Source organism: Agelaius tricolor, unplaced genomic scaffold (assembly GCF_023055355.1).
Source record: "Agelaius tricolor isolate 1412-34295 unplaced genomic scaffold, bAgeTri1.0.p SCAF_38, whole genome shotgun sequence".
Classification (NCBI taxonomy): domain Eukaryota; kingdom Metazoa; phylum Chordata; class Aves; order Passeriformes; family Icteridae; genus Agelaius; species Agelaius tricolor.
The window spans coordinates 863380-890507 of record NW_027269298.1 but is presented as its reverse complement, the minus strand read 5'-3'; the positions used below and the strand labels follow the sequence as shown (position 1 = coordinate 890507).

The window sequence follows — 27128 nt, the reverse complement described above, 5'->3', positions numbered from 1 at the left end:
GCTCTGCTGCTGGGAGGTGGCACGGTGCTGTGACAGGAACATGTGCTCCTGCAGTCTGTGGATGGTGCAACAACCATCTTCAGACCTTCCCGCTGCCACCAGAGGGAGAAGGGCTCAGCAGCACAAGGATGAAGGGAAAGGAGGATGCTGTGACCACGATATGTCTGTAATTCATTCTGGACAGGGATAACCAGGCGGGTGTCCCCGTGAGCTGGAAAATGTGAGCTCTGTTTTGTCTTGCTGCTGCAGCAGCCAATGCTGATGACAACACAAAATTGTTCTCATCAAAATATTCTAGGGGCAAACTTCAACTTTTCATCAGTCAGCAAGTCATGCACAAGTGCCAGGCTGGGCGGTCAGAAACAAGGAAAGGGGGTCCAGAAAGATCCTGCCATCACCTGAGACCCACCCTTTTGGATTCACCTGGTTGAAAACCAACTGCTTTGAGGAAGGAAACCATTTGCAAATGTCTTTGCAACCTTCCCCCACTCCCAAAGTTGCAGTGCATGGATGGAGAGCAGCTCTCCTGCCCAAATTAGAACTGGTGATGGATGTGCCCTTCCAGGGAGGAAAAATTCCCCTGTCCTGGAAGGGGAGAGGTTGCACAACACCTTGGAGTTCCTCATTGACAGCCTTCCCCCAGTATCTCCCTCCCCCGTGGGGTGGGTGCAGACCCTGCCAGGTGAGCTGCAGCTCTCCATGCTCTGTCTCCTGGTTTGATGCCTCTCAGATGCCCATCAGCCCCTGGGAGCTGGCTGACCATGGGTTGAGACCTTCTGCTCGAGCGGCAGATGAACTGAGGCTGAGACAGTTCAGGCAGGAAATAAGTGACATATTTCCAGCAGTCAACAGTGGTGAGTCACTGGAGGAATCTGCCCTGGGATCTGTAAGTTCATCACTTCCAAGGGTCTCTTGACTCAGGGTTGGATGCTTTCCAAAGGGATGCTCTGCACTGGCCACATGCTGAGGACATGAGGATGCTGCTTGGGTGATGTTCTTTGTGCAGGAGGTTGGACAATTGGCCTTAATGATCTACAAGCCACTTACTGAGTGAATAAATAATGGTTACAAAGCAGCAGCAGAGCATTTGGCAGGGATGATCAAGTGTGTGGGACCATGGTGGGCCTGGGGTGATGTCCAGTATGGGGACTTGCTCCTGCTGGGTGCTGCTGGGATGAGGTGAGATGAGCCTTGTTCCCCTCTAGGGAAAGCTGGAGCACATTGTTTAGGGATCCTTCCTCCCTCAGCCTTGGATCCACGTGTCCCAACAGCCACTGGTGATGGGAGGGACAAAGGCTGCAGCTGGGAGGGAGCTGATCCTGTGGCTGTCACGGAGCTGAGCCTCTCTGGGTGCAGGGGACAGGGCTGTGGTCCCCTGGCTGTGTGTGGGGATGGAGGATGGCCTGGAGAGGAGGAGGTGACAGAGACATCCTGAAAGTGGCACCATGTGAGCTGGCCTGCAGGGAGGCTGCTGTGATGAAGGCAAGTCAAAGAAACAATGGGAACCCAGGTGTCTCCTCTCCTCCCAGCTCCTGGGAGTCAGCAGGGCTGCAGATTTCTGCACAGGCAGTTGAGTCCCTGCCACGTTGCACCAACACACACCCACCATTAACTTTCTCTCCCTCTCTGAATGCACCATAGCATTGATCTCCACAGTATCTTGGAGCAATGAATTTCAGGCTTTATTTGGACAATGAGGACACTTTCTGCCTTGCTCTCTGATCCTTTTCTAGCAATTCCTGCCTCTTGACTTGCTGCCTTTCAGTCTGAGCACGTGCTGGGCAGTTTCCCCTGGGTACACCTTCACACCTCTCCACATTGCATTAAATCTCCTGCTTGATAGCTCAGCACTGTGAGCTTCTGGAGCCCTGTTTAACTTTGGCTGCCTCAGCTATTTGGTATCACCTTTGCCTGACCACTGATTCCTCTTGTTTTGGGTGCTCGGTGCCTGCTCTGCACCTGTGGGCCTTTGCTCCCTGGAAAGTGCTCTACAATCTGATGGTTTATTTCTACCCTTTGGTTTCTTTCAGCTCAATTTCTGTGCAGAATCTGACCCTCCTTGCTGCCTCTTAATTCAATTTCTGCCCAGGCTGCTTGTCCAGGCCAGGTGGGGAAAGCACAGAGGCTGGTGATGGAAGACTCAGGTCCCTATCACATGCACTGACACGTCTCTACTCAGTAAAATATTTATTCCTCCATTATTTCACAAGAGTTGTTTTTACAAAAACCTTACAAAAATTTCCAAAACACAGACATGCAGAAGAAAAAAACCAAATCCACCACGGATCTTGTTACAAGTAATTGAAATGTACAAATAGAAAGGGCGAGAGAGAGCTTAGATTACAATAATCCCTCGGTCCTGCTACCCCTCCATGGGTGCAATTTGTATCTCTTCTTGGTGAGCTCAGCACTGACTGACAAGCTGTGATAAGCTGCCAAAAGCACAGCAAAGGAGGGGCCCTAAGATTAGGAGCAAATGTTTTCAAATATATATATACATATAGATATTTAGTGAAGAAATATTTATTCCCTGCTTTTTTTAGGTTTACAGAAACAGCATCTGCAAACTATTAAATGGGTTTATTTTCATTAATGTTCTCAAAGAGGCAGCGACATTTATATCCCTGTGGTTTCATCTTGTATAACTGAAAAAAGAGCCCTGTGCTTTCCATGGGAATAGGACCCCCCTGGCCCCCTCCTCCTGCCCCAATGGTGTTTCTCAGGGTGGATGATTTGATCCACAGTGGATCCCTCTTCCCCCTGGCTTGGCAGGTCCCTGTGCAGTATGGGGAGCTGGCATGACACATGGGAGGGATCCCAGCCCTGGAAATACAGACAGGGGCAGAGGGTGGGTATTTAGGTGACACTGGAGGAGGTGGACAGGGTCAGGCAGGCTGCGCCCTCTCCCTGCCTGCCAGCTTTGAGGAGGAGAACTTTGCTGTTCCCAAATGGAGAGCAGAGAAGGCAGGGGCTGGAGGCAGGATGGAGGGGCTGGTTCACCCCCAGGCACAGGAGATGGTTCTCCCATCAGGTCTCCAGCTCTGGGTGTTGGGTGAGTTCCCCTCATGGTGGCATTGCCTGGGGTGCAGCTGATGGCCCTGGTGTCACAGCCACTGGGTCCCACATGCAGCTGCAGTGACAGCCCCAGTGGGAATGGGAGAGGATGCTCCTGGGAGCTCTGGGGACTCAGGTGGGCACTTTGTAGCTGTGGCACTTTCAGCCTCGGTGTCACCAGCCAGAGGATGTTTACCTGGAGGAGGCACCTCAGCAATTGCTCTATTTGTCCTCAGATCCATTGCTGTAGCCCCCAAACCAACCCCTTCTAGGGAAGCAGGGCTGTGTCTTCTCTGCCCAGGCCACCCCTCTGAGCTGGTGGTGTCCCCATGCTTGGCTGGTGGCTCTTTCCAGTGGGTGAGGAAAGGGTGATGTGGTTTCCAGTGGGCTTTGTCCACAGGGACACCACACCTCCACCACCCCAGCTGTGGAACCGGCAGGGGAAGGTGGAGGCTGCATCTCCCCACAGCTCAGCCCCATGGCTTAGGGCCAGGCTGCCCACCCCGTGTCCATCCCCTGCACGTCCCACCTTGGAACCTCATTAGGCTGCGCAGCAGGGTGGGATGAGGGGGAAACCATTTCCTTTCTGCAAAACCAAGAAAGCCTCCCCCCATGGAGCCGCCGGCCCCAGAGCCCCGAGCACATCTGCGGAGCTGCCGACGGGGAGGCTGTGCCTCCGGAAGGCGAAGCCTTCGTTGGCACGAAGCGCTGGGAGCCGCCTACTCAGCTGAAACCCAACAGCTTTTTCCAATTTTCTCATTCCCTGGGACTGCTCAATGACCTGGGGCTCTGCAGAATCGCTGGCAAATCCACTGAGGCAGGGCAGTGGTGCCTGCCTGGGGATTGGCGATGCATCCCCGGCTCACGGGAGAGCTCGCAGGCTCCAGGAGGGTCTGTTGAGGTGCTGCAGCTCTGCTTGCCCCTCTGGGAAGGGACAAAGCCTGATGCCATCAGCATAGACAGCTCATAAATGCAGGAAGCACAGTGCAGAGGGCTGGCCAAGACTGGCCATGGCATGGGTGAGCCATCAGCTTCCCAAAGCCCCAAACTTTGGGAGGTCCCAAACCCCACACTGTGGCTGGGGTTGCACAAAGAAACAAACACATGGATCAGCTTTGGCACACACAGTTGAGCGCCACAAGTCACAGCCTGGTGGAAAGGGGGGCCCGTGATCCTCCCACAGTGTCCCTGCGGGAGGAGAAGACCCAATAACTCTTTGGCTCTCTGGGCAAGATACCCAAATTGGTCAAATCCAATAGTCCAAGATCCTTCCATGTTTGGAAGCAAATTCTTGTTCCCTTGGCAAGTCTGTTTGTCCTCAAAGAGCGTGTGGGGGGTATGTGTGTATATATAGCCGTTATTATAAGGGTGTGCGGAAAAGCAAGTTTCTAACCAAGTTCGCTCCATATGTGGCTATAATTATGTGCCACTTCGGCCTGGGACTGACTCTACCTTCAGAAGGGAAGGGAAGAGGAGAGAAGATGCTGAGACATTGGATGAGTGGCATGTGTGTTGGGCAGGCGGCGGATTTGTCCTAGGCCTGGCACGGGAGCTCCACGCTGTATCCTGGAGGAGGCCACGGGATGGGCTTTGCCCTGCTCAGTTTACGGTCGGCACCTGGTTCTGATGGAGGCTGAACTCTTTGGCCTTGAGGCGCAGGCTGGCGATGCTGTTGGCCATGTTCACCCCCTGGGCGGGCGTTGCGGTCCCGCTGGAGCTGTAGGAGGGCACAGTGCTGCGGGGAGGGAGCAGGGAGCAATGAGGAATGGCCCATGGAGAAGACCCCATGCCCTTTGTGGTCCTGCTGGCTTCCCAGGCCAGGCTAGCTGTTCCCTGTTGGAGATCTCTCACAAGAACAGCCAAGGCTTCAGCATTTTTATGGGCTTGGATGGATGTGGGAGCCCCTCAAACTATGCACCAGGAGGCCCTGCTTTGTGCTTTTGGATGTGATGGCTGAACATGAACAGCTGGGAACCAGAAGGGACCCCATGCCACCTCCTGTGCCGAGATGTGGGAAGGGTCAGCACGAGGCCAAGCAAATCCCTTGCGAGGACCAGGGCGCCTGCTCCAGCCCCAAAATGCAAGGAGGCAGAGAAGCCTGCTCAGCATTGGGCAGTGGATGCTCAGACAGAGTTTAAATGATTCCAAAGCCAAGTCACACGAGCTCCTTTTGGCCTCATAAAACTCCCCAAATCCCCAGCAGTGGCACAGGGCTGCATTCCTGGGGCAGTGGAGCGGTCTCTAGGCAGCCCTGCCCCGTGGCCACCTCCTCCCCAGCTCGTCCAGAGCCTCCACCTACCTGTACGGGGAGGTGCTGGTCCACGAGAGATACTCAGGGGTCAGTGCAGTGGGTCGTGGTGCCATGGGCTGCTCAATGGCTGCTTCCTGGCTGTAGGATTTGAGCAGGGATGCCGATCTGTTGGCCAGCATCGCCCTCTCGTTACGGCGGAACTTGGCCCTCCGGTTCTGAAACCACACCTGTGATGGGGAAAGGTGGAAAGGTGGTCAGAGGGGACCCAGTGCACTCAGGGATGTCCCAACCATCTGTCCTATGGGTTGTGGTGATGTGCAGGATGAAACAAGGGAAGGGACAGTCCCTGCTCCTGCCTGGGGTGAGGCAGAGGTGTTGCTTTCTCCCACACAAACCTGTGCTCACCTGGACTCTGGCCTCGCTGAGGTTGACCCTTCTGGCCAGCTCCTCCCGCACGAAGGCGTCGGGGTAGTGCGTCCTCTCAAAGACCCTCTCCAGAGCCTGCAGCTGGCTGCTGTTGAAGGTGGTGCGGTTCCTCCTCTGCTTCTTCTTCCTCTTGGCTGCCCCGCAGCTTGGGCTCAGGCTCTCACCTGTGGGGAAGGAACAGAAGCCACATGAGAGCCAGACCCGTGTGAGACCCCCTGACCCAGCCAAGCCCAAGCCCTCCTGAGGGTCTGCAGTGTCCTGCCAGCCATGCTCCCTCCAGGCACCTGGGACTCTGTGGGGATATGTGCAACCCTGTGATGTCCATGAGAATCAAAACCTGTTTTGGGACCTGCTGGAGCTTAGGGTAAACCCCAAAATTTACCAAGGCCTGTTGTGGTTTCACATCTGGCTAAACCATGCTGACCTGATTTTGAATACCAGTCCCAGTGTATTCTGGGGCTGCACTTGATCCAAACTGGAGCTCAGCTCTTGCTAAGACTTCAAGTCAAGCTTTCATGAATGGTGATGAAAATCCAGCACCAAAACACCCCCAAGATGTGGGTCTGAGCTCCCACCTCCAGCACCCCCGAGGCCCCAGCTGTGGCATGTCCCCAAGGTGACACAGGACTGCAGCCAAGCATCTGCTCTTCCAACGCTGCTCCTCAGAGCTCGGAGCGAGCGGCACCGCGTCTCGCAGGGCTCAGCCTCCGCAGTGTTTATTTCTGGCTTTGCTGCCTCATGGAAACATGAAGCTGAGGGTGTAGTCTGGTTTCTCAGTATTGATCTTGGGCTGTCAGCCAGGCTGAGATTAATCTCCTCTTTGTCACTAATATCATAAGGTTTGGGCAATTTCGTGAAGCCTTTTTCCGAGACACCCAGTCAGCTCCTGCAAAGGCTCCGTGGGGAGCACAGCTCGCTGTCGTTCTCCCTTGTGGAGGTACTGGTTAATGGTTCTTTCTGTTCATAAAGCATCTGGATCCAATCTGTACCTACTGGTGGGAAAGCATTCTGGAATTATTTGAAATGTTAATATTTTTATGGCATCCTGATTCATGGCAGGGGTATGTTGGGGCTTTCTGCTCTGTATCATTGCAGAGGCCAGGGTGGCAGAACTCACCACTCCCTTGGTATGCTCACAAATTTAATACTTGCTAATAATATTAATTGTGATACTTATTTAATAAGTCTAGCATTTTCAGATAATGCTTGAGCAACAAAGTTTCAAGACACCATCAAGCTGTTCAGCAGGAGGAAACTTCCAAGATCTTTAAGGCCAGAAAAACCTTCTTGCACCTTAACTCTGAATAATTCAAGCCATGAAACATCCAACAGCAAGTTTCTCATCAAGTCCCTAGGACTCCTATATGTGCCCAACTACATCATTCTCCCAAGGCCTCTCTGCAGCCACTGGTATTTCTCTGGGTCTTTAATTGTGCTGTAGGTGCAACTTGGCCTTGGTTGACCATCAACAATCTGTGATCTTGTATTTTGGACATGGTCTTCTTGGTTGGGTGAAGACACGATGGACAGTGCCTGAAATATGTGTGAGTTTGAGACCCTTTCCCCAGCCAGGAAACCACGGGCTGCCCTTCACCACCAATCGTGTCTAAAGGCTCACAAATAAAATTCTCAGAATTCCCTCCAGCACTTCCTCCTGCAGCTTCAAATGTTCTGCCAGTTTCTGCTTTCCAGTTGCCCCTTTTAGTTAAACTCCTTTTTTGGTCCTGTTTTCCTCCAGCGAGCTAACGAGCCGCTGGATTAAAATACATGAAGTCCAGCCATGGCTGTCCCTGAGTTTTCTGGGAGCTTGGGACTGAAATGGGAACCATCAGGCTGGGAAAGAGCTACATACAGGATGTAACAGGGTGAGAGGTTTCCTTGTGGGTTTATGACCATGCCACAGGGCTTCATGGTACATCAGGGTTTGGTTGAAAATAGTCACAAGGGCACCCACTGCCCCTCACCAAACTGGCAGTGATTTCAACAGAACCCTGGGAAATGTATAAATAAAATATATAAACCCCCTTTGGCTCCATCCTCAATTTAAACCTGGCTATAGGACTTTTCCATAGTGATGATTTCCCTTGCCCACTCTAATTTGGCTGAAAGAAAGGAGGAAGAGGAAAGTTTTTTGAAATTAACTCTCAATCCAGTTCTGTAGGATCTGCCCACATTTCTGGCTGGTCTTTATCTCCCCAAACCCACAGAAGGAAGAGCTAAACAGCCACAGGAGACAAGTGGTGCTGAGTGCTTCCTATATGGGGCTGGCAGTAATGCTGGGGTCGAAGTTTAGGACTGGAGTTGGATCAGGATGTGTCCAAGCAGCAGCTGTTCCTGGGTTTTTGGAGACCTGCAAACCCTGGGCCATGCTGGTTTTGGGGCATTTTGTTCAGCCCCTATTGCTGCTTTTAATGGAGGGACCTTCCACACCTTTTCCAGGGCATCTCTCCACGGCAGGGAGGCAGCTCCACACATGGAGTTCCTGCCTGGATCCTCTGCTCTGCCCAGGGATGAGCCTTGGTAATGCATCAGCATCTTTTCCTCATTAGCTCAGGCATTGCAGGCCTGTGGGAGCAGGCAGATGCCACCCTAATTGCTGGTGGTGAATGTCTGACAGGTTTACAGGATCTCCTCTATCAGAGATGCTTTAATAACCCCAAATCAACTTCCCAAAAAGGAGCATGGCTCAATTCTCTGTGGCATCAGTGAAGGGATGGGAAGGGGGATGAGTTGAGTCCCCTGAAGACACCCTGTCCTCTCACTGCCATCAGGGGGACTTGGATTTAACCAGACCTGCTGACACCTTGATGGAAGAATTAAAAGCCAGTTCCCCAGCCCGATGGGCTCCCAGGAATAAGAGTTTGTAATTGCACAAAGTTAAAACCAGCTTCCCACCATCACTGTTCTGTCCCAAAGCAGTGCTTAGGGAGGCTATGGAGAAAGCCAAACCCTTGCCTTTGTCAAGTATAATTTGGGGGTTCATTTGGGCTGAAGGGACCAGCTTGGTTGTCCAACCCTGAGGTCAGAGGGGCTCCTGAGCCTTCCCCCCAGCCTCCTTCCCTGTATTTATCTTCCACTGATTACAATTTCCGCTGAAAGGAAAAGAAATGCAGGGAAAGGGGGAAAACGGGGGGGATAACGTTACTGAGTAACGAAAGATGACATGAGGGGGAGGATGGGGAGAGGGAGGCACAGGGGCTTTGCACAGAGCAGGATGGGCCCAATTTGCACCACAAAAAAGCCTTAAATTGCCCCAGACTGTTAGGAAAGACAGGAGACTTTCCACCCGTGGTGTGGATGAGTTTTGGGGTGCTGGATGTGGCCTGGGTCACCTCCAGCCTCCTCTCTGGGCCGTCCTGCCTCAGGCAGTGCTGCCTGAGAGCTGCAGAGAGCCTGGGGACAGCTCTGTGCCCTACAGACGCCATGGGGTGCTGGGGTCACCCCAAAACCCTTCTCCCCGTGGGAGCACCAGTGCTGGCAAGCCTGGACTGTGCCACAGGGAGGACTTGGGAGCAAAGGCAGCACCACCCCCGGGTCAGAGCCGGGCTGGTTCAGCTGGGCACCAACCAAGCCCCCTTCTCCCACTCCTGCCTTTGCCCTCTGTGCTTCCATTAGTTTTCCACAGGAAGGACCCAGCAGTCTCAGCCTTGGTGCTGGGCTTGCCCTTGCACTGGCAGGGCCCCAGCCTCCCACAGCTGCTGTTGAGCACTGTAAAGAGGTGATTTTCACTGGATTTCCACCAAGGCTTTGGGTTTGACTAAGAGCTCCATTAGTGCACCGTAAATGGGCTCAGAGCAGCTGTGATCCTGATCAACCAGCACCCACAGCCCCAGCAGCTCTCCTGCCTGACCCCAGAAACACAGGCAGGGATCCTGCCTTGGGATGTCTCTCAGGGATGGGTTGTATTGCCAGCCATGCTCAGTCTCCCCTCTGCACACCCAGTTTGGGGCATTTATTTGCAAAATGCCCATCCAGAGTGAGGTGTTTGCCCAGCACCACCCCTGCTACCCCAGCCAGCTGCCAGCCTGTCTCTTCCCCAGGGGATGCTGCAAACCCCACTCCCTATCAGTACCACCACATCTGGGACAAGTTTTCCTGACTCCAACTCCACCACTCGGCTTTGGGGTGCAAGTTCCCCCATTTTTCAGGTCAGAAGGCAGCAAGTTCAACCCTCTCATGCAAAAAAGCCCAGGCTACATCTCCTCCAACGTGTTTCATTTTCCACTGCACCGCAGCCCCCACGGCCCTGAAACGTTTTCTGTCATTAAATTATTTCACACGTTCCGTTTATTTGGAGCAGTTTGCCAAAGACCCTTTAAGCTTTAAATTTTTCACACCCCCCCCCCAGCCAAAATGATCAAATCTGCTGTACCATTTACTTCCCTACTACGCCTGGAATGGCATTTTTTTCCTTTTTTTTTCTTCTTGGGTATAATTTAAGGGTTGAAATAGCCTGGAGGGAATTAGCTGTAAATTCTTCCTAAGACAAATAAATTCAGCCCTCTAAGTTTCTACGTTTTTCAAACTGTTGAGAGACATTTTGGGTTTGTTTTACTTGAAATAATGATCGTGGCATATCTGACCCTCAGGCTGCGGCCGACTCTAGCCAAATAAATAGCTTTTATTAATTAAGGTTTATCCTTAACAAATAAAACCCCAATTTGATCTCGGCCGGCTGAATTAGCAAAAATAAACAATGGGTTCTCTGGGCACTTGATGTGGATTTAACAAATTAACGCTGGGCCTTCATCAGGGAAGCCGCAGGGTGGTGGAGGTCTTTTACAGCCAAGAAATCCTTTGGAAAAACAATGTCTTTCGTTTCTCCCATGGTCTCTCTCGGTAAACATGTGCACTCCCTTCATCCCTTCGTACTCGGGGGAGCGAGGAGAGCTCCGGCCATGACGTCTGCCAGAGCTTCATGTGCAATTGTTTAACTTCTCCTCTAAATCATGGGGAAGGAGCGCTTCCCCTCGGACTGCAGAGAGCTGGAGCAGAGCTCTGGGCTTTGGGAATGGCCCCTCCATGGTGTGTGCCCACTCCAGCTCTGCTCTGTTCCACAGCCTTCAGCTGAGGTGGGATTTGGGGGTGCACGGGCTGCCAAGTGCAGGGGACGCCTCTTTCCAGCAGCCACTTCCAACACTGCCCTGCCTTGGGATGCAGCTGGGAACAGCCTGGGAGCCCAGGGGGGTTTACAGGCCCAAACCAGGGCTTTGCAGGGAGGAAGAATAGTAGGAGGGAATCTCCAGAGGCCAAAGGGAAGCTGCGCACTTGTCCCTGCTCATGGGCACAGGAAGGACAGGGTTTGTGGCAGTAGGGATGGTGGGAGATGCCTACACAACAGGTCTTTAATCTCCCCAAATCAGCTTGGAAAGCCTGGGGGGCTGAGAAGCAGCCAGGAACCTGCCCCTCCACATGTGCTGAGTCACCCAGGTACGGTTCCTTTCCTGCACCCAGCCATGAGCCCAGCCTGGGTGCACAGGAGCAGCACCAGCAAAACCACATTGGTGAAACTCCCATTTTCTGCATAGTTTCACCCCATTTTCTGCACTGCTTCACCCCAGTACCCAGGGGAGAAGCTTTTGGGGCCACCAAGCCCTGCCCTCAGGACGCCAGCCCCAGCTTTACTTGGCATGAGGTCCAAACCCATCCTGGGAACAGCCATGGATATGGGGGACAGGGCATCCCTGGGGAACAAGGGCTGTCAGCCCCTCCCCAGGCTCCCACCTCCTCATCCTCACCCACTGCCCCTCCCTGGCCCCCTCCAGCCCAGCCCAGCCTCACAAAGACCCCGGGAATGCTGAAGGCTCTGGGGGGAGGTTGAAGCTGGGGGGGTCCAAATGTGCTGAGTCCGAAGGAAACTTTCCCGGCTCAAGTGGCGAACATGAAAAATTTAAGAGAGGGGCAAGTCCCAGCTACTGGAGAAACATTACAGCGAAATGTTTCCGAGGATGTTTCACCTCATTAATTGTGAAAAAACTGAAACGCTGACACGTTTTTACAGGCTGCCAGTTTTGCTGGGGGAAAAGTGTCTCTGTTAAAAAGGAGCAGCAAAAGTCTGGACCAAGAAAGAGGCCAAGGCTGTCCCGGGGGGGCCTTAGCCTGTGCTCACTGACAGGCAGCAGCAGCCTGTTTTATGGTTATAGAGCTGCCTCTGCACCAGCTAGAAACCACCCAGCACCACAGCTTGCTACCCCCAGCCACACAGACACACAATACTTGGGAAGATCCTGCCCAGCAGTGCTGCAGCCCCAGGGATGCTCCATGCACAACCTGCACCCCCAGAGCTCTGGAGGTTTTCCCCTTGCAACCCTGAATGGTGTGTGGTGTCTGAGCACCCATCACAGCACATCCAGCTAAAAGACAGAACAAGCCAGGAAGGTCCTGGCTGAGCCAGCAGCATCCCTGCATCCCTGTGGGGATGTGTCCAGCCCGTGCTGGTAACCCAGTGGTGGCACTGAATCCTTTCTTCAGCTCATTATTAGTGCAGCAAAATCACTGGGAACATGATGCTTAGATGGGTACTGGGAAAAGAAAGATTATAAAAAGGAAGATCCCCATGTCATGAGACACTGCTTCCCTCAGGGATGGCTCCAGCCCAGAGTGAGCCACCAAATTCACTGCTGAGAGCTGTGAGTGGGTTCAGAGCTGGCTCTGGAGCCAGGGCAGCGAGCTGCAAAACCTAGGTGCACAAGAGGGGGAAGATCAGGAAGTCACCTGTGACTTCCTGAAGTGAGGAAGTGAGGAAGGAGGAAGATAATGAAAAGAATGAAGAAGGGAAGCAGATGCTGGAGACTCTTGTGCTGTGATTTAAAGACGATGCCCTGGAAGCTGAAAGCTGCTGAAATCCACAGGGCTGCAGCAAAAGCCCTGAGTGCTCAGGAGTCCCTGAACATTCCCAGCACTTCCCACCATGCCAGAGGCTCCTGCACAGCCCAGCACAGGCTCACCCAGCTGAGGCCAGGCCCCAGGAATGGTGTTTTGGCACAGCCAGCTCCTGCGTCAGCGGAAGCATTTAATGAATTAATTGCAGCCACATTCCCTGAAGGAGGAGGCAGGGTTGGTGGGATGCTGTCAAGCCTCAGGAAGGGGCTGGGGAACATCTTTGGCCACAAAGCTCTGGTGGGAGTGAGAGGAGCAGGCTGAGCAGCACAAGAAATTCCTGTCCACTCTCCCAGGGATCTGGGAGAGTCGGTGCCATCACCCACCCTTTACCTGGGCTGGGAACTGCCTGTCACAGACCTTTGGGGAAGGTGACAGGGACACAGCGCTGGCTGGGGATGCAGCCCAGCCTCCTGGCCCCAGCCCCAATGCAGCCCACAGAGCCTGGCACCACCAGCACCCCCTGACAGCTCCAGAAACAGCTCTGGAGACAGCCCCGAGAGCGGCGACAGCGCCGGCGCCCAGCGCGGCTCCGGCTGTGCCTCCCCACCCGCCCGGCTCCTGCACCCGGGAGCTGGAGCAGGGCCATTGTGGGGCCATTGTGGGGCCGTTGTGGGGCCGTTGTGGGGCCGTGGAGGGCCCGCAGGGCTCAGACTGCCTGGCTGTGCCCCGGCAGTGGCACCGGCCCAGCGCAGCCGGCCCCGAGCGCCAGCGCATCCCCCGGGCTCGGAGCTCTGCGAGAGAAATGTTCCCTCCCAGGGCTCTGCCAGCGTGGGGGGACCCAGCCTGGCCCGGGGCTTTCGGGAGCTGCCAGGAGCACCCCGTGGGTTCACAGGAGCCCGACACAATGGGCTGTCCCGGCTCCAGAGCCACCACTGCCTGCATTGTGTCAGTGCTCCAAGGGGAGGGAGCTGCAGGGGAGCTGAGCTGGGGCAAAGCTGCTCCGCAACGAGTACCCAAATTGCCCCTCGAGGAATGGCACAGTGAGGAGGAAAGGCTCCTGGAATGTCCACTGTCTGCACGGATTTGCTGGGTACAGTGGCTTGAAGAGGTCAGGATCTGGCAGGGTCTGGCATCGTCCCTGCTCATGGCAGGGGAATGTGCAACTCAAGGGGGTTTGCACCCCTCTAGGGTCCCTCTTTTCTTAATTGGGGCTGGGGTCACACAGAGCCTCCAAAAACTCATCCACGGTGGTGCCAGTCTGGGTGTCCCCTGCAAATGCCAAAGAGGGAGAGGGGAGACAGGACAGGAATCGGGATGGGTGCTCCTGCCTTCATGCAGGGATGCTCCGAGAGGCTGTGTCAGACCAAAGGGCTCCTCAGGAGGATGTTTGTGGCTGCAGGGCTGGGGGGAGCAGGAGCCAAAGCCCTTCCAGCACAGCCAAGTGCCTCAGGGAAAGACAGCGTGGTGGGTTAGACTGATCCCAGCCAAGTTCCGAGCAGCACCGACCAACGGGGGAGCAGGAATTTCCATTTTGTTCTCCTGTGAATTTGCCAACCCCCACGGTGGAGGCCCAGGGACCAACAAAAGGCTCTGGCTCTACCCCAGGCAGCACCAGCCAGGAGCCTTCCCGGCAAGGAGACATTCACTTGCTTTCATCTCCCAGCCAGGAGCCCTTCCTGGGGTGGGATGAGAGCAGTGCTGGGGCTCTCCTGCTCCTCACACCACTGCAGCAGCCTGGGCTGCCCCTGGGGACGCTGCCCCTCGGGGGCGCAGCCTCCCCCCTTTGCCAGCTCCTTACAACAGCCGTGGTGGCTCACAGATGTGTGAATCTGTGGCTCAGGGAAAGAGCCAGCCCAGAGCCTGTGGCCAAAATGCTGGGATTTGGGTCAGCCCCAGGCACCACAGCGAGGGGTCAGAGGGAGCAGCCACGGTGGCTCCCCACAGGCACTGGAGGAGGGATGGAGGGACAGAGGCTGGGCCCTGCTGCCCTTCACCAGGGCTGAGCACAGGAGCTGCTTCCCTTCCCATCCTGCAGACATTCCAGGCACCATTTGGTGCATCCACGATGCAGCCACAGAGGTGCCAACATCACTCACATGTGATATAACAGGTTACCTGGCTTCCCAGCTGGGCACAGACGTGTAATTAATTAACACTAATGAGACTTGTGCAAGCACTGGCCCAGGATAGCACCCGCTTTGCAAAGCACCACCAAAATCCTGGATTTAACTGCAAAATGAGTTTTCCTGGGGGCTGGGAAGGGGATGGGGAGTCCCTAAGGCCATCACAGCTGTTGAGAGCTCCCTGGTACTTTTGCTCAGTGTTTGAAAAATAAAACTAAATCAGCCAGGGCTCCATAGCAGGAACGTTGTGTGGAGGGAGGGCTGGCTCCCAGCCAGGGACCCCTGGCATGGTGATCCCAGCCTTCCTCTCCTCCACAGCCCCCCCAAAAAGGTGGTTTCTTGAAATTTAATAGGCAAAAGCCCAAGCAAGCCAGCCCCAGTGGCATCTGGCACTGAAACCCAACACCAGCCCCACGATGTTAAAGCAGAGACTCCATTGCATCAGGGTCACTGCCAAGGGGGGAAGGAGGCAGGCAGGGCCAAGGGGGAATGATGAGAACTCCCATGCTGTCCCCTCCTGCTACCCACTGCCACTGCCCCAAATCCCTTTTCTTTTTTGAGGCCCAAAGGGTGTTTTTCACACCCAGGCCAGCAAACCACTGAGCACCCATTTGATCAGTGAGCAGCAGCACCTGCTGAGAGCCACCAGCTGTGGAACCAGCGTGTCTGGCTGGGTGTGGGGTGGGTGTGAGCCCCCCTGGGAGCCCATCCCAGCCCTGGGAGCCCATCCCAGCCCTGCTCCAGGGGTTCCCTGCACGCACAGACGTCCCTGCAGCCCCTGCCAGCAGCAGCACCGCTGTCCTCCAGTCTGGTTTGCATTTGAGGTCGGTGGCCTCTCGCCAAATTTATTGTAAAACATTCATTTTAATAAGTGGCTCGTATCTTTTTTTTTTTTTTTTTTTTTTTTTTAACCCAGCCTGGTTAACTGTTTCCAGGTTACAGCAGAACCTTGGATGGTGGGGATGGTGGGGATGGGGACAGTGGGGACAGGATCACAGTCAGGTCACTGGGGGCAGGTGCCAGCCATGGGCATGACAGGATGGAGACAGGAACATCAGGGTCCTGCTCCTACAAAGGTCAGCAGAGCTGAGACCTCACCCTCATCTCTCCAAGCCTTCATCCCTCCAGGTCCCCAGGGAGACCCTCCTGCCACACTGGGCACCCTGGCACTCTCATACAGAACTAAAACTTACTGCCCCAGGGGTAACTGGGTCATGTCAAACATGCAGAGGGCTTCCAGAAGTGAGCATTGCCTGGTAGTTTAATTTCAACATTTGTTTTAAGTTTTATAAACCTCTAATACTAATAGAAATGCTTGAGTGTCTTTTAATTTAAATGAAAACAGTTTTTTTAAATTTAAAAATTCCCCTGAGGTATTTACAACCCTCAAGTTACAGCCATGTGGCCAGCCCAGATGAGAAAGTGAAATTGGTGAGGAAGGAGCGTGGCAGCTGCCCCAGCCCAGCCCTGTAGTGGCCGTCCCCGTGTCACCTGTGTCCCCTGCACAGACTCTGCTTCACACCTTTGCTGGGTGCATGGGACCCATGGGTCCACCAGCCCCATGAGCTGCCAGCCACAGCTGTCCCCAGCAGGATGGCATCTGTCTGTCTTTCCTGCCTTCCTTCTGTCCTTCCATTTTTGTCTCCTGTAAGGAGCACAGTGGCTTTGGGGACAGGAGCTGCCCATGACCCATCCTGTGCCCTCCTCAGCTGTGCTGCTGCAGGACCAAGCCCTTTGCACCCCAGTGCTGTGCCTGGGGTCCCCTAAGTGCTCCCCTACTACTGCCACCCCCAAGTGACCCCTGACAGCCCTGGCAGTGTCCCGTGTGCATCCTGGGGTGCAACACAACCCCCCCACTTGGCAATGCCCTGCAGCACCTGGGGGACAGCGTGATTCCCCTGAATGGCTCAGTGCCACATGCCACCCCCTGCAACGGCCTGAACGGCTTGGGGAGCTGTGGAACCCCAGCACACACACCTGGCATTGCCCTGAACAGCTTGGGGTGCCGTGGAACCCCAGCACACACACCTGGCATTGCCCTGAACAGCTTGGGGTGCAGCACAATCCTCCCCCCCCCCAGCCATGCCCTGCATGACCTGGCACAATGCCGACCCCCTGCACACCTTGGGGTGCAGAGCAGCCCCTCCAAACACCCAGTGCAATGCCCTGAGCAGCCCCAGGCTCAGCTCAGCTCCCCCTGGATGCCGTTCCCATCCCGAGGGTGCCGTTCCCAGCCCAGGGTGCCATTTCCATTCCGGGGTGCCCTGCTCATCCCGGGGCTGCCGTTCCCATTCCGGGGCTGCCGTTCCCATCCCGGGGGTGCCGTTCCCATCCCGGGGCTGCCGTTCCCATTCCGGGGCTGCCGTTCCCATCCCGGGGGTGCCGTTCCCATCCCGGGGGTGCCGTTCCCAGCCCGGGGGTGCCGTTCCCAGCCCGGGCTGGCCCAGGCCCCCGAGCCCCCCTGTTCCGGTGCCAGCGCTGCCCCGGGCGGGCTGCGGAGGCTGCGGGGAGCCCCGGGCTGTGCCCCCTCCCCACATGTGCCCCGCTGCCATGTGCTCCCCGCCGCTCCCCCGGCTCCCCTGCCATGTGCACTCCAGTTTCCTTGCGTGTGAAGCCTGCAGCCTCTCGGATTCAGTGGCTGGAAAGGATGGCGCCTCTCCACATCTGGTTCAATGCGCGAGCCTGGCGCCTGGCTTAGCCACAGTCTCCATTCAGAGACACACAGACTTTAATAGACTCATACAATTCTTCCTGATCTATCACTGCAGCCGCAGCTGAAAAGCTGCTTTATTATATGCGCTCAAAGGGGGATGAGGAGGGAAGGGGAGGGGGCCGGCGGCTGGCGCTGCCGCTCTCTGAAGGCTCCCAGCCCGCCCGGCATCCCCCGGGACCTGAACTGTCCCCCCAGCCCTGCCCAGCCTCCCAGGGGCTGCTTTCCCCCCCAAACCGCAGGAAAGAGCAGCAGAGCAGCCTCATTATCCCTCCTGCTCAATTAACACCCTCCGAGCTGCCGCTTGCACCCGCACCGCGCACGGCTGGGGCTGAAGGGACGAGGCGGCAAAGGGGACCCAGGATGTCCCCAGGGTGTCCCCAGGATGTCCCCAGGGTGTCCCCGGGATGGCTTCACAACCCCACAAGCTGCAGCAATTCCCCCAATTCCTGCAACATCAGCATCGCATTTATCCCGCAATTCCCCGAGCGAGCACCGGGAGCTGCCCGGGGCTCGGGGCTGCCCCGCGGAGCCCCCGCGGGTCCCGGTACCGGGGCTGGCTCTGCCGGGACGCCGGGGCCAGGGAGGCTCTGCCGAGGGATACTGAGCACGGACAGGGCGTTTGTCAGCCGTGGGAAGGCTGGAAAACACCGCCCGCGGTCATGCGTCCCTCGGGCAAAGGCGAACATCGGGAATGCCTCGAGGGCGAGGGGAGGAATTTCTGTGTTAGTTCTCGGAAATTCAGGGTTGTGCGGTGAAAAACAAGTAGTTTGGTGGTTTTGGGGTAGTCCTGGTCAACAGGCATCGGAAAACTGCCTTGAAACCTCAAATCAGGCCTTTCTCCCCAAAACTTTGCTGTTCCCACCCTCCCTGGCCCTTCTGGGCATCACCAAAGCCAGGCAGGGGTGGCTGCCTCTGCCCACCACACTTCCACTCTGCTCCAAATTGCTTTTTGCAGCCAGGAAAAACCTGATCTGCATTAAGCTTGGTCTAAATCCTCGCTCAGCCCAGCCATAACCCACTGCCCCAGCATTTTAAAGGATGCTCTGACCCAGTTCCCTGGCTCAGGGATTCCATCCTGGAACAGCAACTCCCTCCAGCCTCTGCTCATGCTGCAGGGAGGGAATGAGGTGCCAGTGTGGGGACACCAACTCCAAAGCACCCGGGTCCCATCCTGCTTCAAACTCATCCCCTGAGCTCAAGGATTTGACAGCTCTGGGGAGAGAATTCCCCCTGGCTGGAGGAAATCAGCCCTGGGTGAGGGGGGGATCAGCCCCACTCCCTGGGAGGGAGGAGGGTTTCTAACACACAGCCTCAGAGCCCCAAATCATTTCATCAGCCTCCCAGCTACAGACACACGCCCAGGCTCTCTTAAAATGCTGATTCGTTGAAATTCACCCATCTTGGCTGCACAGAGTCGAAATTTCATATTTTTCCTGTGAATCAGCCCCATTCCCTGAAATAACAGCCCAAAAGAGAGGGAAAATAGTCTTGCACTGAGCTGTTGCTGGTCGAGTGAGACATAACAGCCCAGGGGGGGACAGGCAAGGTGTCCCTGCACCCCAGCACCCTCCTGGGCTGGGCATGGCTGTCTCAGGGGGGTCTGGGCTGCTGCTGGGGACTAAAGCACATCAGTGGGTGCTGCCAGGGCTCCCAGGGGACTGGGGCAAAGCTTTGTGTCCCCACAACATGCAGGACCCCTCCAGTGTCCCCTCTGGACACTGCCAGGCCGTGATTCTCCCTGCTGGAAAGGGTTTCAGAAGGAGCATCCCCCACAGCAATGCCTGCCAAAACCCAGCTCACTGGGGGTGCTGAGCACAGAAAAATGCCAGCAATGAGAAGTCGGGGAGAAAAGTGATTTTCCTGGCCCAGCCAAGGCTGCTCCAGCTCTTGGGCTCCCCCAGCCAGAGGGTTCCCATCTCCCCAGGTCCTGAGTTTGGGATTTTTCCCCTTTGCCCTCTGGCAGCAGCTCTCCCAGCACAGCAGTGAGCACCTGTGGGGACCCCACAGAGCCCTGCAGGGCTGCAGGAACGTGCTGGGATGTGTTTGCTGTGCCCTGGGGAGGGCTCAGCGTGGGCAGGGCAACTTCCTGGGGCCCCTCTGCAGCCCAGAGCCCCCCAAGCTGGGGCAGGGGGGAGCCTGGAGCCCAGGTGGGGGTGTTCAGCTCATATGGGGGCAAATTTCCCCCAAATGAGAGTCCTGATGTCAGCAAGAGCCTGAGAGCAGCTCAGGGCACAGGGAAGGGCAGGATGGTGACCCAGTGTCACCACAGGAGGAGCAGGAGGGGGCGTGGATGTCACTGTGGGAGGAGTGGGGTGGTGAGTGTGTGTCCCCCTGCAGGGCTGGGGGCACAGGGGAGCACAGAGGGGTGGAACCAGGGTGAACCCCAGGCCAGAAGCTCTGTGAGCCCCGGGGTCTCTCCCAGCTGTGCCCCCAGCCCTGCCTGTGCCTGGCAGTGGTTTGTGCTGCTCTGGCTGCTTCTGCAGGGAGCTGACCCCATTCAGCCCCTTATCCTGTGCCATGGGAGAGCAGCACTCCCACCCCACAGCAGTTTCTGGGTAGATGAGACCTGAGGAATCACTTTCCTCTTGTCCAGGGCAGGGGACCACGTGCAGGACAAGAACCACGGTGAGGGTGTCGCTGTTAGGGAGGGGAAGCCTGGCTGCAGAACACTGCAGGTTGTGCTGTCCCCTGTCCCCTGTCCCCTGTCCCCTGTCCCCTGTCCCCTGTCCCTGCATCAGCCTGGGGTGCACAGCAGGGATCCCTCCCCACAGCCCCTTCACCTGACTGGGATGGGCTGGCTCCCTGCGAGTGGCTGGAAAGCTCTGGGTGAGCTGGGACCTGTCAGGCCCTCCCTCCATCCATCATCCATCATCCATCCATCCATCCATCCATCCATCATCCATCCATCCATCCATCCATCCATCATCCATCCATCATCCATCCATCATCCCTCATCCATCATCCATCCATCCATCCATCCATCCATCCATCCATCCATCATCCATCCATCATCCATCCATCCATCATCCATCCATCCATCATCCATCCATCCATCATCCATCCATCATCCATCCATCATCCCTCATCCATCATCCATCCATCCATCCATCCATCATCCATCCATCCATCCATCCATCCATCATCCATCATCCATCCATCCATCCATCCATCATCCATCCATCCATCCATCCATCATCCATCCATCCATCCATCATCCATCCATCATCCATCATCCATCATCCATCCATCCATCCATCATCCATCCATCCATCATCCATCCATCCATCCATCATCCATCCATCCATCATCCATCCATCATCCATCCATCCATCATCCATCCATCCATCATCCATCCATCCATCATCCATCCATCATCCATCCATCATCCCTCATCCATCATCCATCCATCCATCCATCCATCATCCATCCATCCATCCATCCATCCATCATCCATCATCCATCCATCCATCCATCCATCATCCATCCATCCATCCATCCATCATCCATCCATCCATCCATCATCCATCCATCATCCATCATCCATCATCCATCCATCCATCCATCATCCATCATCCATCATCCATCATCCATCATCCATCCATCCATCCATCATCCATCCATCCATCATCCATCCATCCATCCATCCATCATCCATCCATCCATCCATCCATCCATCATCCATCCATCATCCATCATCCATCATCCATCATCCATCCATCCATCCATTCCTCATCCATCCATCCATCATCCATCCATCATCCATCCATCATCCATCCATCATCCATCCATCCATCCATCCATCATCCATCCATCCATCCATTCCTCATCCATCCATCCATCCATCCATCCATCCATCCATCCATCCATCTTCACAGTAAGCAAAAACCACCGTGGAGGGCTGGGAGGTGGCCAGGCTGGGGAGCTCCCACATGGATTAATTGGTGCTTACTCACTAATTGCTGCTGGATGCTGCACTGGGGACCTGCCAGCACCACACACTGGACAAGCACTGTCCCCTCCCCTGGGGCCATCCTGCTCCAGCAGCCCCAAGGGCACGTGGGGGAAAAAAAACCCTGTCCTGAGGTCTGCAACCCTCAGAGCCCCCCGGGCAGGGGGGTCCCCAGGTAGGCACTGGGGACAGGGAGGGTGATGTCTGTCACTGAGAGCAAGGATGGCTCCTGTCCTGGTGCCACCCACCAGGCTGGGCTGGCCTTACAAGGACAGAGAGGATTCACCTCCCCCTCTGCTCCAGATGCCAACAGGGACTGTCCCCAGCCAGGGCCCTGCAGGAGATCTGCCAGGCCCCCCCAGCTGGGGCTGTTTTGGGGAGCAGTGAGGGGTGATGGGTGCTGTAAACGCTGCACCCCAGCCCTGCTGCCCCCTCCAGTGTATCCCAACCCCATCCCACAGGCCATGGCAGCACGGTGGTGCCACCCTGAGCAGCAGGGACCTCTCCTTGGAGAGCTGAGCCACATCCATCAGATAATTCCCAAAGCCTCCTCCCCTCCACGGGGGCTGTGTTGGGGTCCCTACACACTGCCAGTCCCTGGTCTGGCATCCAGAAACCAGGGAAAGCCTCCCAGCACAGCAGCCTGGAGGGTGCCCAGCAGTTTTGGGGCTGTGGAAAGCAGGTGGGTGCTGGAGAGAGAGGTCTGGTGGGTCTGGGGTTAGGGGAGCCTCAGCTGTGTCCCTGTGCCCATGGCCCAGTCTCACTGAGCACGGGGGATCAGCCAGGAGTTAATGACACTGGGTTTAGCTGTGGCTGAGGCATCTCTGTGCACAGATGTCCCCAAAGGCACATCCTGGCCATGGGGGTACAGAGCTGCCTCCTGCCAGCACAGCCACAGAGGCCAAGGTGTCCCCGAGCTGTGCCATGGCTGATGGGGACAAGTGGTACTTGGGAAGGCAGAGCAGCACAGCCAAACCTTGTCCTGTGAGCCAGGGCCAGCACAGTCCCTGGATTTGGACACCACAGGGACATCAGCTGGGATGGCTCTGCCTCAAGAAAGGTACCCAAGCCCTGGGGGGTGTTTGGGGCTACCTGGGGCAATCAGCCACCACTTTAACTCCAGGACCAAGACCCCTTTCCCCTCTGATACCAGTCCCTGTCCCTCCCTGCCTCACCTCTCCCTTTTCAGCTGCTCTGGTTTACATAAATTAAAGCAAATTTGTTGTAACAACATCTTAATGCCCTCTGCCCCTTTGGGTGCTGCTTCTCCTCTCCTCTCCTGCATCACTGCTCAGCTCAGCATCCTCACAGCCCCAGAACAGGTCAGAGGGCCCAGGGGATGAGGAAGGGGCTCAAGGCACTGTTCTGAAAGTGGGGTGTCCGGGGGCCACCACACCTCCCCATCCCACTGCCAGGTCCCAGTGGCTGTAGCCAAATAAATTGTCAGTGCATGCCAAAAAATCCCCTTGGAGGGGCCACAGCTCAGCTGTGACAAAAGTGACTCTTTCTGAGTGTTCAGCCCCAAAGCGGTGCCGGAGCCAGTGCACGACTCCCTCTCCCATCCCCAGGCGGCACCAAAAGTAAGTTCATTGTTTGAAAAGCCATCAGTCAAGGCTTGCTGGCTAAAATTACCCTCCTGCTTTATCATCTTGAGAACATTAAGGGCTGTTGTTAACAGATGTTTCGCGTTACACATTATTTGTTAGTCTAATGAAAGGAGGTGAACAAGCTTTCAAGACCTCAGAAGTTGTGCCGAAGGTTTTCCATGGGAGGCTGTTGCACCACTCCAGGGGAGAATGAAGATGAAGATGAGGGTGTGAATGAGCTCTCACCACCCTGTTGACTTTTCCTTGCTCTTGCCTGGCTTGTGGGATTTCTGATTTTTGGGTGTCATGAGAGCAATGTGTTGCACAGATATTTGTATTCACAGTCCCAGGAGGATGCTCTGGGTACACTCAGGGCCAGTTTGGGGCTGTGGCCAAGGCAGGGGCTGAGCAGCCCGCTGGGTAGAGAGGGAGCTGGGCATGGCTTTGGTCCCCAGGAGCCTCCACAGTGCCAGGGGAAGGGATGCCAGCCCTGCAAGGGGCTCCTGGAGGGGACGTGTGCCAAGGGCCCCGGACATGGGGCTGCCTCCAGGGCTGAATCCCCTTCTGCAGAGAATAAATCCCTGCCCTGAGCTTCTCTGGCTGTGCCAGCCTCGGGAAAGCTCTCACTGCAGCTTCCCTGGGGAAGGGGAGGGGGTTCTGTTGAGGTCTCAGCCTGCTGGGCACAGCCTGGGGCTGCCTGAAGCATCCTTGTGCCAGCTCTGCCAGCACAGCCCCGGTGAGCCCTGCCTGGGGCAGGGTCCCACAGCTTCACAGCAGCTTCAGGGGTCCCACAGCTTCACAGCAGCTTCAGGGCTGCTCTTCCTCCAACCCAGCAGCACAAAGACCCCGAAGGGCTCCTGGCTGGAGCTCAGAGCCACATCCTGCAGAGATGCAGGGGCACCGTGGCCACTTGTGTTCATAACAAACCCACTGCCAGCAGCTGTGGGGCTCCACACCTGCCTCTGGCAGGAAAACCCCACGATGGTTGAAGAGGAAGAGGAGAGCAAATGCCAAGAGGCTGTTCTATTTCAGGATGCCAGTAAAAGATAGCGTTACCAGTAGAAGTTTCTTTGCTGTCATCGCAGATCTGGAGCAAAAGGCTGATGCTCACAAAGGCAGAACATTTGCCTGGTATTTTGGGTCTTCCCATCTCAATTTAGGAAATTGCATCCCAGTTAAGGCAGTGGCAGCAGGTAAGGGTCTCAAAGGTCCAGCTTTGCGTGCACCCAGGTTCTTGTCTCTGTTTCCTTGTTCTCTTCTTGCCCACTGCTCTCAGCTCCTGGGTATTTTTCAACATCAGAAATGCTTCAGCTGCTGCTCAGCCTGTCAGAGCATCCCAGATGCTGGTGGTGCCTCCATCCATGCCAGCTTGCCAGAACAGGTGCTAATGGGAAATATCTCACGTGGGATCTGCAGAGCAAACCCCAGGGCCCCTGCCTGGGAGGAATGGGTTTTAGGGTGAAGAACAGGCTGGTGGTGATCGTGCAGCCTCTCACTCTGTTTTTTGCATCATGCTGAGTCCACGCTGGGTTCTCTGGGTGCATTAGGAGCCCAGCAGGGCAGTTGTTTCTCTGCTGCTTTGCAAACAGCCCTGTGAGACTGGGCTGGGTTTCCCAAAGCTGTGCTGACCCCAACATGGAATACTGTCCCCCTACAGCCCCACAGGCAGGAGAAACCCTCCCCACAGCCCCACAGCCACTGCCGAAAGTACACACAAAACCCAAGGGAAAGGGAGGGAGGAAAATAACACTGAAAATACCAGATACCATCCCAAAAAGCAGCGCCCAGCCCCCAGCAAGGCAGAAGCAGGCTGGGGGCTCAGTGGGGTTGCTCCATGAAGGGAGGAGGTTGTGCAGGGAATGAGCTGTGGGCTGCAGAAAGATGCTGCAGAGCTGCACACAGTGTAGGAGCCAGGAGAGGGGACACAGAGAGCACCGGGGGGATTGAAGGGACTGAGCCCCCTTCAGCAGCACAGATTCCCGGCTGGGCTGTCAGCACCCCAGGGCTGTAGGAAACAAGCCTGGGGAAGCACAGCCCAGCCAGGACAGTTCTGGGGAATGTCACCCCTCGGGGAGGGCACCCGGCCCGGGCTCTGGGCATGGGGGCTCTGCCCCTCCTCTGTCACCTCTGTGTCCCGAGGGGACTCTCGGCCTCGGGGGGCTCTGGGGGCCGTCGGCTGCCTCGGCTCTGTGGCTTTGCCACAGGAATGGGGCGAACCCTGCTCACCCCGCGCCAGGAGCGGAGCGGGGATGCGCGGGACCGGCTGAGATGCGGGCGGGATTGTCCCGTTAAAAACGCGCCTCCGGCCAGGACCGAGCGCCATGAAACCGCGTCCCGGCTCGGTCCCGCTCTCTTGTCCCAGCCCCGGCTCTGTCCCCGCTGATGCCGGAGTCGCGCAGCTGCGGCTGCCGGGACGGGACCCGCGGTGTCCCGGTGCCCGCGGTGTCCCGGTGCCCGCAGTGTCCTGGTGCCCGCGGTGTCCCGGTCCCCTCTGTGTCCCAGTGCCCACGGCCCCGCCGGGCTGGCCCCGCTCCCCGCGCCCGGAAACCGAGACCGGGAGCTCCGGGGGACATGGGGACCCCGCAGGCCACGCAGCCCCGGCACGGAGCGACTTCCCGGGAGCGCCCCGGACCCGACACCTCCGGTGCCGGCGAGGAGGCGGCCGGTGCGGGGTCCCTGTGTCCCTGTCCCGGGTGCGGGGTCCCTGTGCTCCCTGTCCCGGTTGCGGGGTCCGTCTCTCACGGTGCGGGGTCCCTCTCCCCCAGCTGTCGGGGGGTCGCCACCTCGCCGCTCGCCTCCACCCGCTCCCCCCGCTCTCCCACCCCACTGCGGGGGACACCGACCCCCTTAGTCCGGGGTGCCCTTCCCGCGGCAGGGGGACACGGCGGGGACACCCCATCCCCAAGGCTGCCCCATCCCGGCCCGGCGGGACTCACCGTCCTGGGGCGCTGCCTCGCTGCCGCTGCTGCCTCCCGACGGCTCCGGGATGGCCTTGCCGCCACCGGCGGGCGGGGGACCGGCCGCGGGGGTCCCGTTCATACCGGCCGCCACCTCCTCCAGGTCCAGGAGGTGGCTCACGCTGAAGTTTTTCCGGCTTTGAGCGTTTTCGGGCGGCTCCGGGCCGCGCACGGCGCCGGGGGCGAACGGCTTGTCCATGGCAAAGGCTGGCGCCGAGTCCATGGCTCCCACCCCCAGCCCGCAGCCCAGCCCGAGGTGCCGGGCCGCTCCCCGGCCCCCTTCCCCTTTCCCACCCACCCCCCCCAACCAAAAAAAAAAAAAAAGAAAAAAAAAGATAAAAAATTTAAAATAATTATAATTTTTTTTTTCTTTTTAAATAAGGGGGAAAAAAAAATCACGGCTGCCCTGAGTCCGGCTCCCTCCCCAGCCCCTGTTCCGCCTTGTGCTGACGTCTGGGGAAAAAACCACGCTCCCAGCCCAAACTTTCTTCCCCGGCTCTTTGCTCTGGAGCTGTTCAAACAAACGCCCCTGCTCTGAGCCGAGCGGGGCGGCCCCTCAACCCCCCCGGCCCTGCGACCTGCCCCCCTGCCAGGGACCGAGCCCCGCCGGCAGCCGAGCCGCGGAAAGGGGGGCAGAGAGGGGGGCAGAGAGGGGGGCAGAGCCGCTTCCCCCCCCTCCTTCTCTCCCCCCCTTATCCCATCCGCATCACCCCCCCCAGCCCTGTTTTAAGTGCTTCTATCAACAAGTGTAAGTGGCTGCGCTCCGTGGGGAGGGATGGGGTGGGCTGGCCGAGGGGCTGGAGGGAGAGGTGACCCGCAGGTTAGCGGGGGACACGGCCCCCCTCCACCTCCAACCACCCCCCTCCTCCGGTCCCCATCAACCCCGCAGCAAGGTCACCTCCCCTGGGAAAAGCCCGGCTCTCTCGCCTTAATGAGATAATTACGTCCTGCACCACAGTTAAAAACTCATAGGCTGCTTCCCTTGGGGTTAGAAAGAAACCTCCCTAATGAAAACCAGCCACCGGGAAAAAGGAGTTTTTCCTCTTTAAAATTATATATATTTATATATATGTATGCATGCACGCAGATATGCAGGGAGGAGGCAGTGGGAGGGAGGGAGGGAGGAGAGGGGCAGACCCCGGGGCTGGTTGCTGGTGTCCGGAGAGCGCTGGGCTCGGGGCGATGAGCAGAAATCGAAGAGGTTAAACAATTTTTCCTTCCCCTCGATTCCAGCCGCTCTCCTGCCC

The 27128-nt window shown here is 56.8% G+C and overlaps 1 protein-coding gene across 1 annotated transcript; it reads right to left on the bottom strand.

The window, feature by feature from the left end:
* Positions 1 to 2189: 2189 nt before the first annotated feature.
* PRRX2 (paired related homeobox 2) lies at positions 2190 to 26576 on the bottom strand. Its single transcript, XM_071453994.1, has 4 exons — positions 25861 to 26576; positions 5711 to 5895; positions 5354 to 5532; positions 2190 to 4789 (listed from the first exon to the last, which is right to left on the bottom strand). The coding sequence occupies exons 1-4, from the start codon at positions 26102 to 26104 to the stop codon at positions 4654 to 4656; spliced, it is 744 nt and encodes a 247-aa protein (XP_071310095.1). The 5' UTR covers positions 26105 to 26576; the 3' UTR covers positions 2190 to 4653.
* Positions 26577 to 27128: the final 552 nt, after the last annotated feature.

Bases quoted from the DNA above. Each gene is read 5' to 3' on its own strand.
- PRRX2 (XM_071453994.1), bottom strand. From the start codon at position 26,104: ATGGACTCGGCGCCAGCCTTTGCCATGGACAAGCCGTTCGCCCCCGGC. The intron at 5,896-25,860 runs GTGAGTCCCGCC...CCTTCCCCACAG, and splicing joins CGAGGCAGCGCCCCAGGACG to GTGAGAGCCTGAGCCCAAGC. The intron at 5,533-5,710 runs GTGAGCACAGGT...TCCCCATCACAG, and splicing joins TCAGCGAGGCCAGAGTCCAG to GTGTGGTTTCAGAACCGGAG.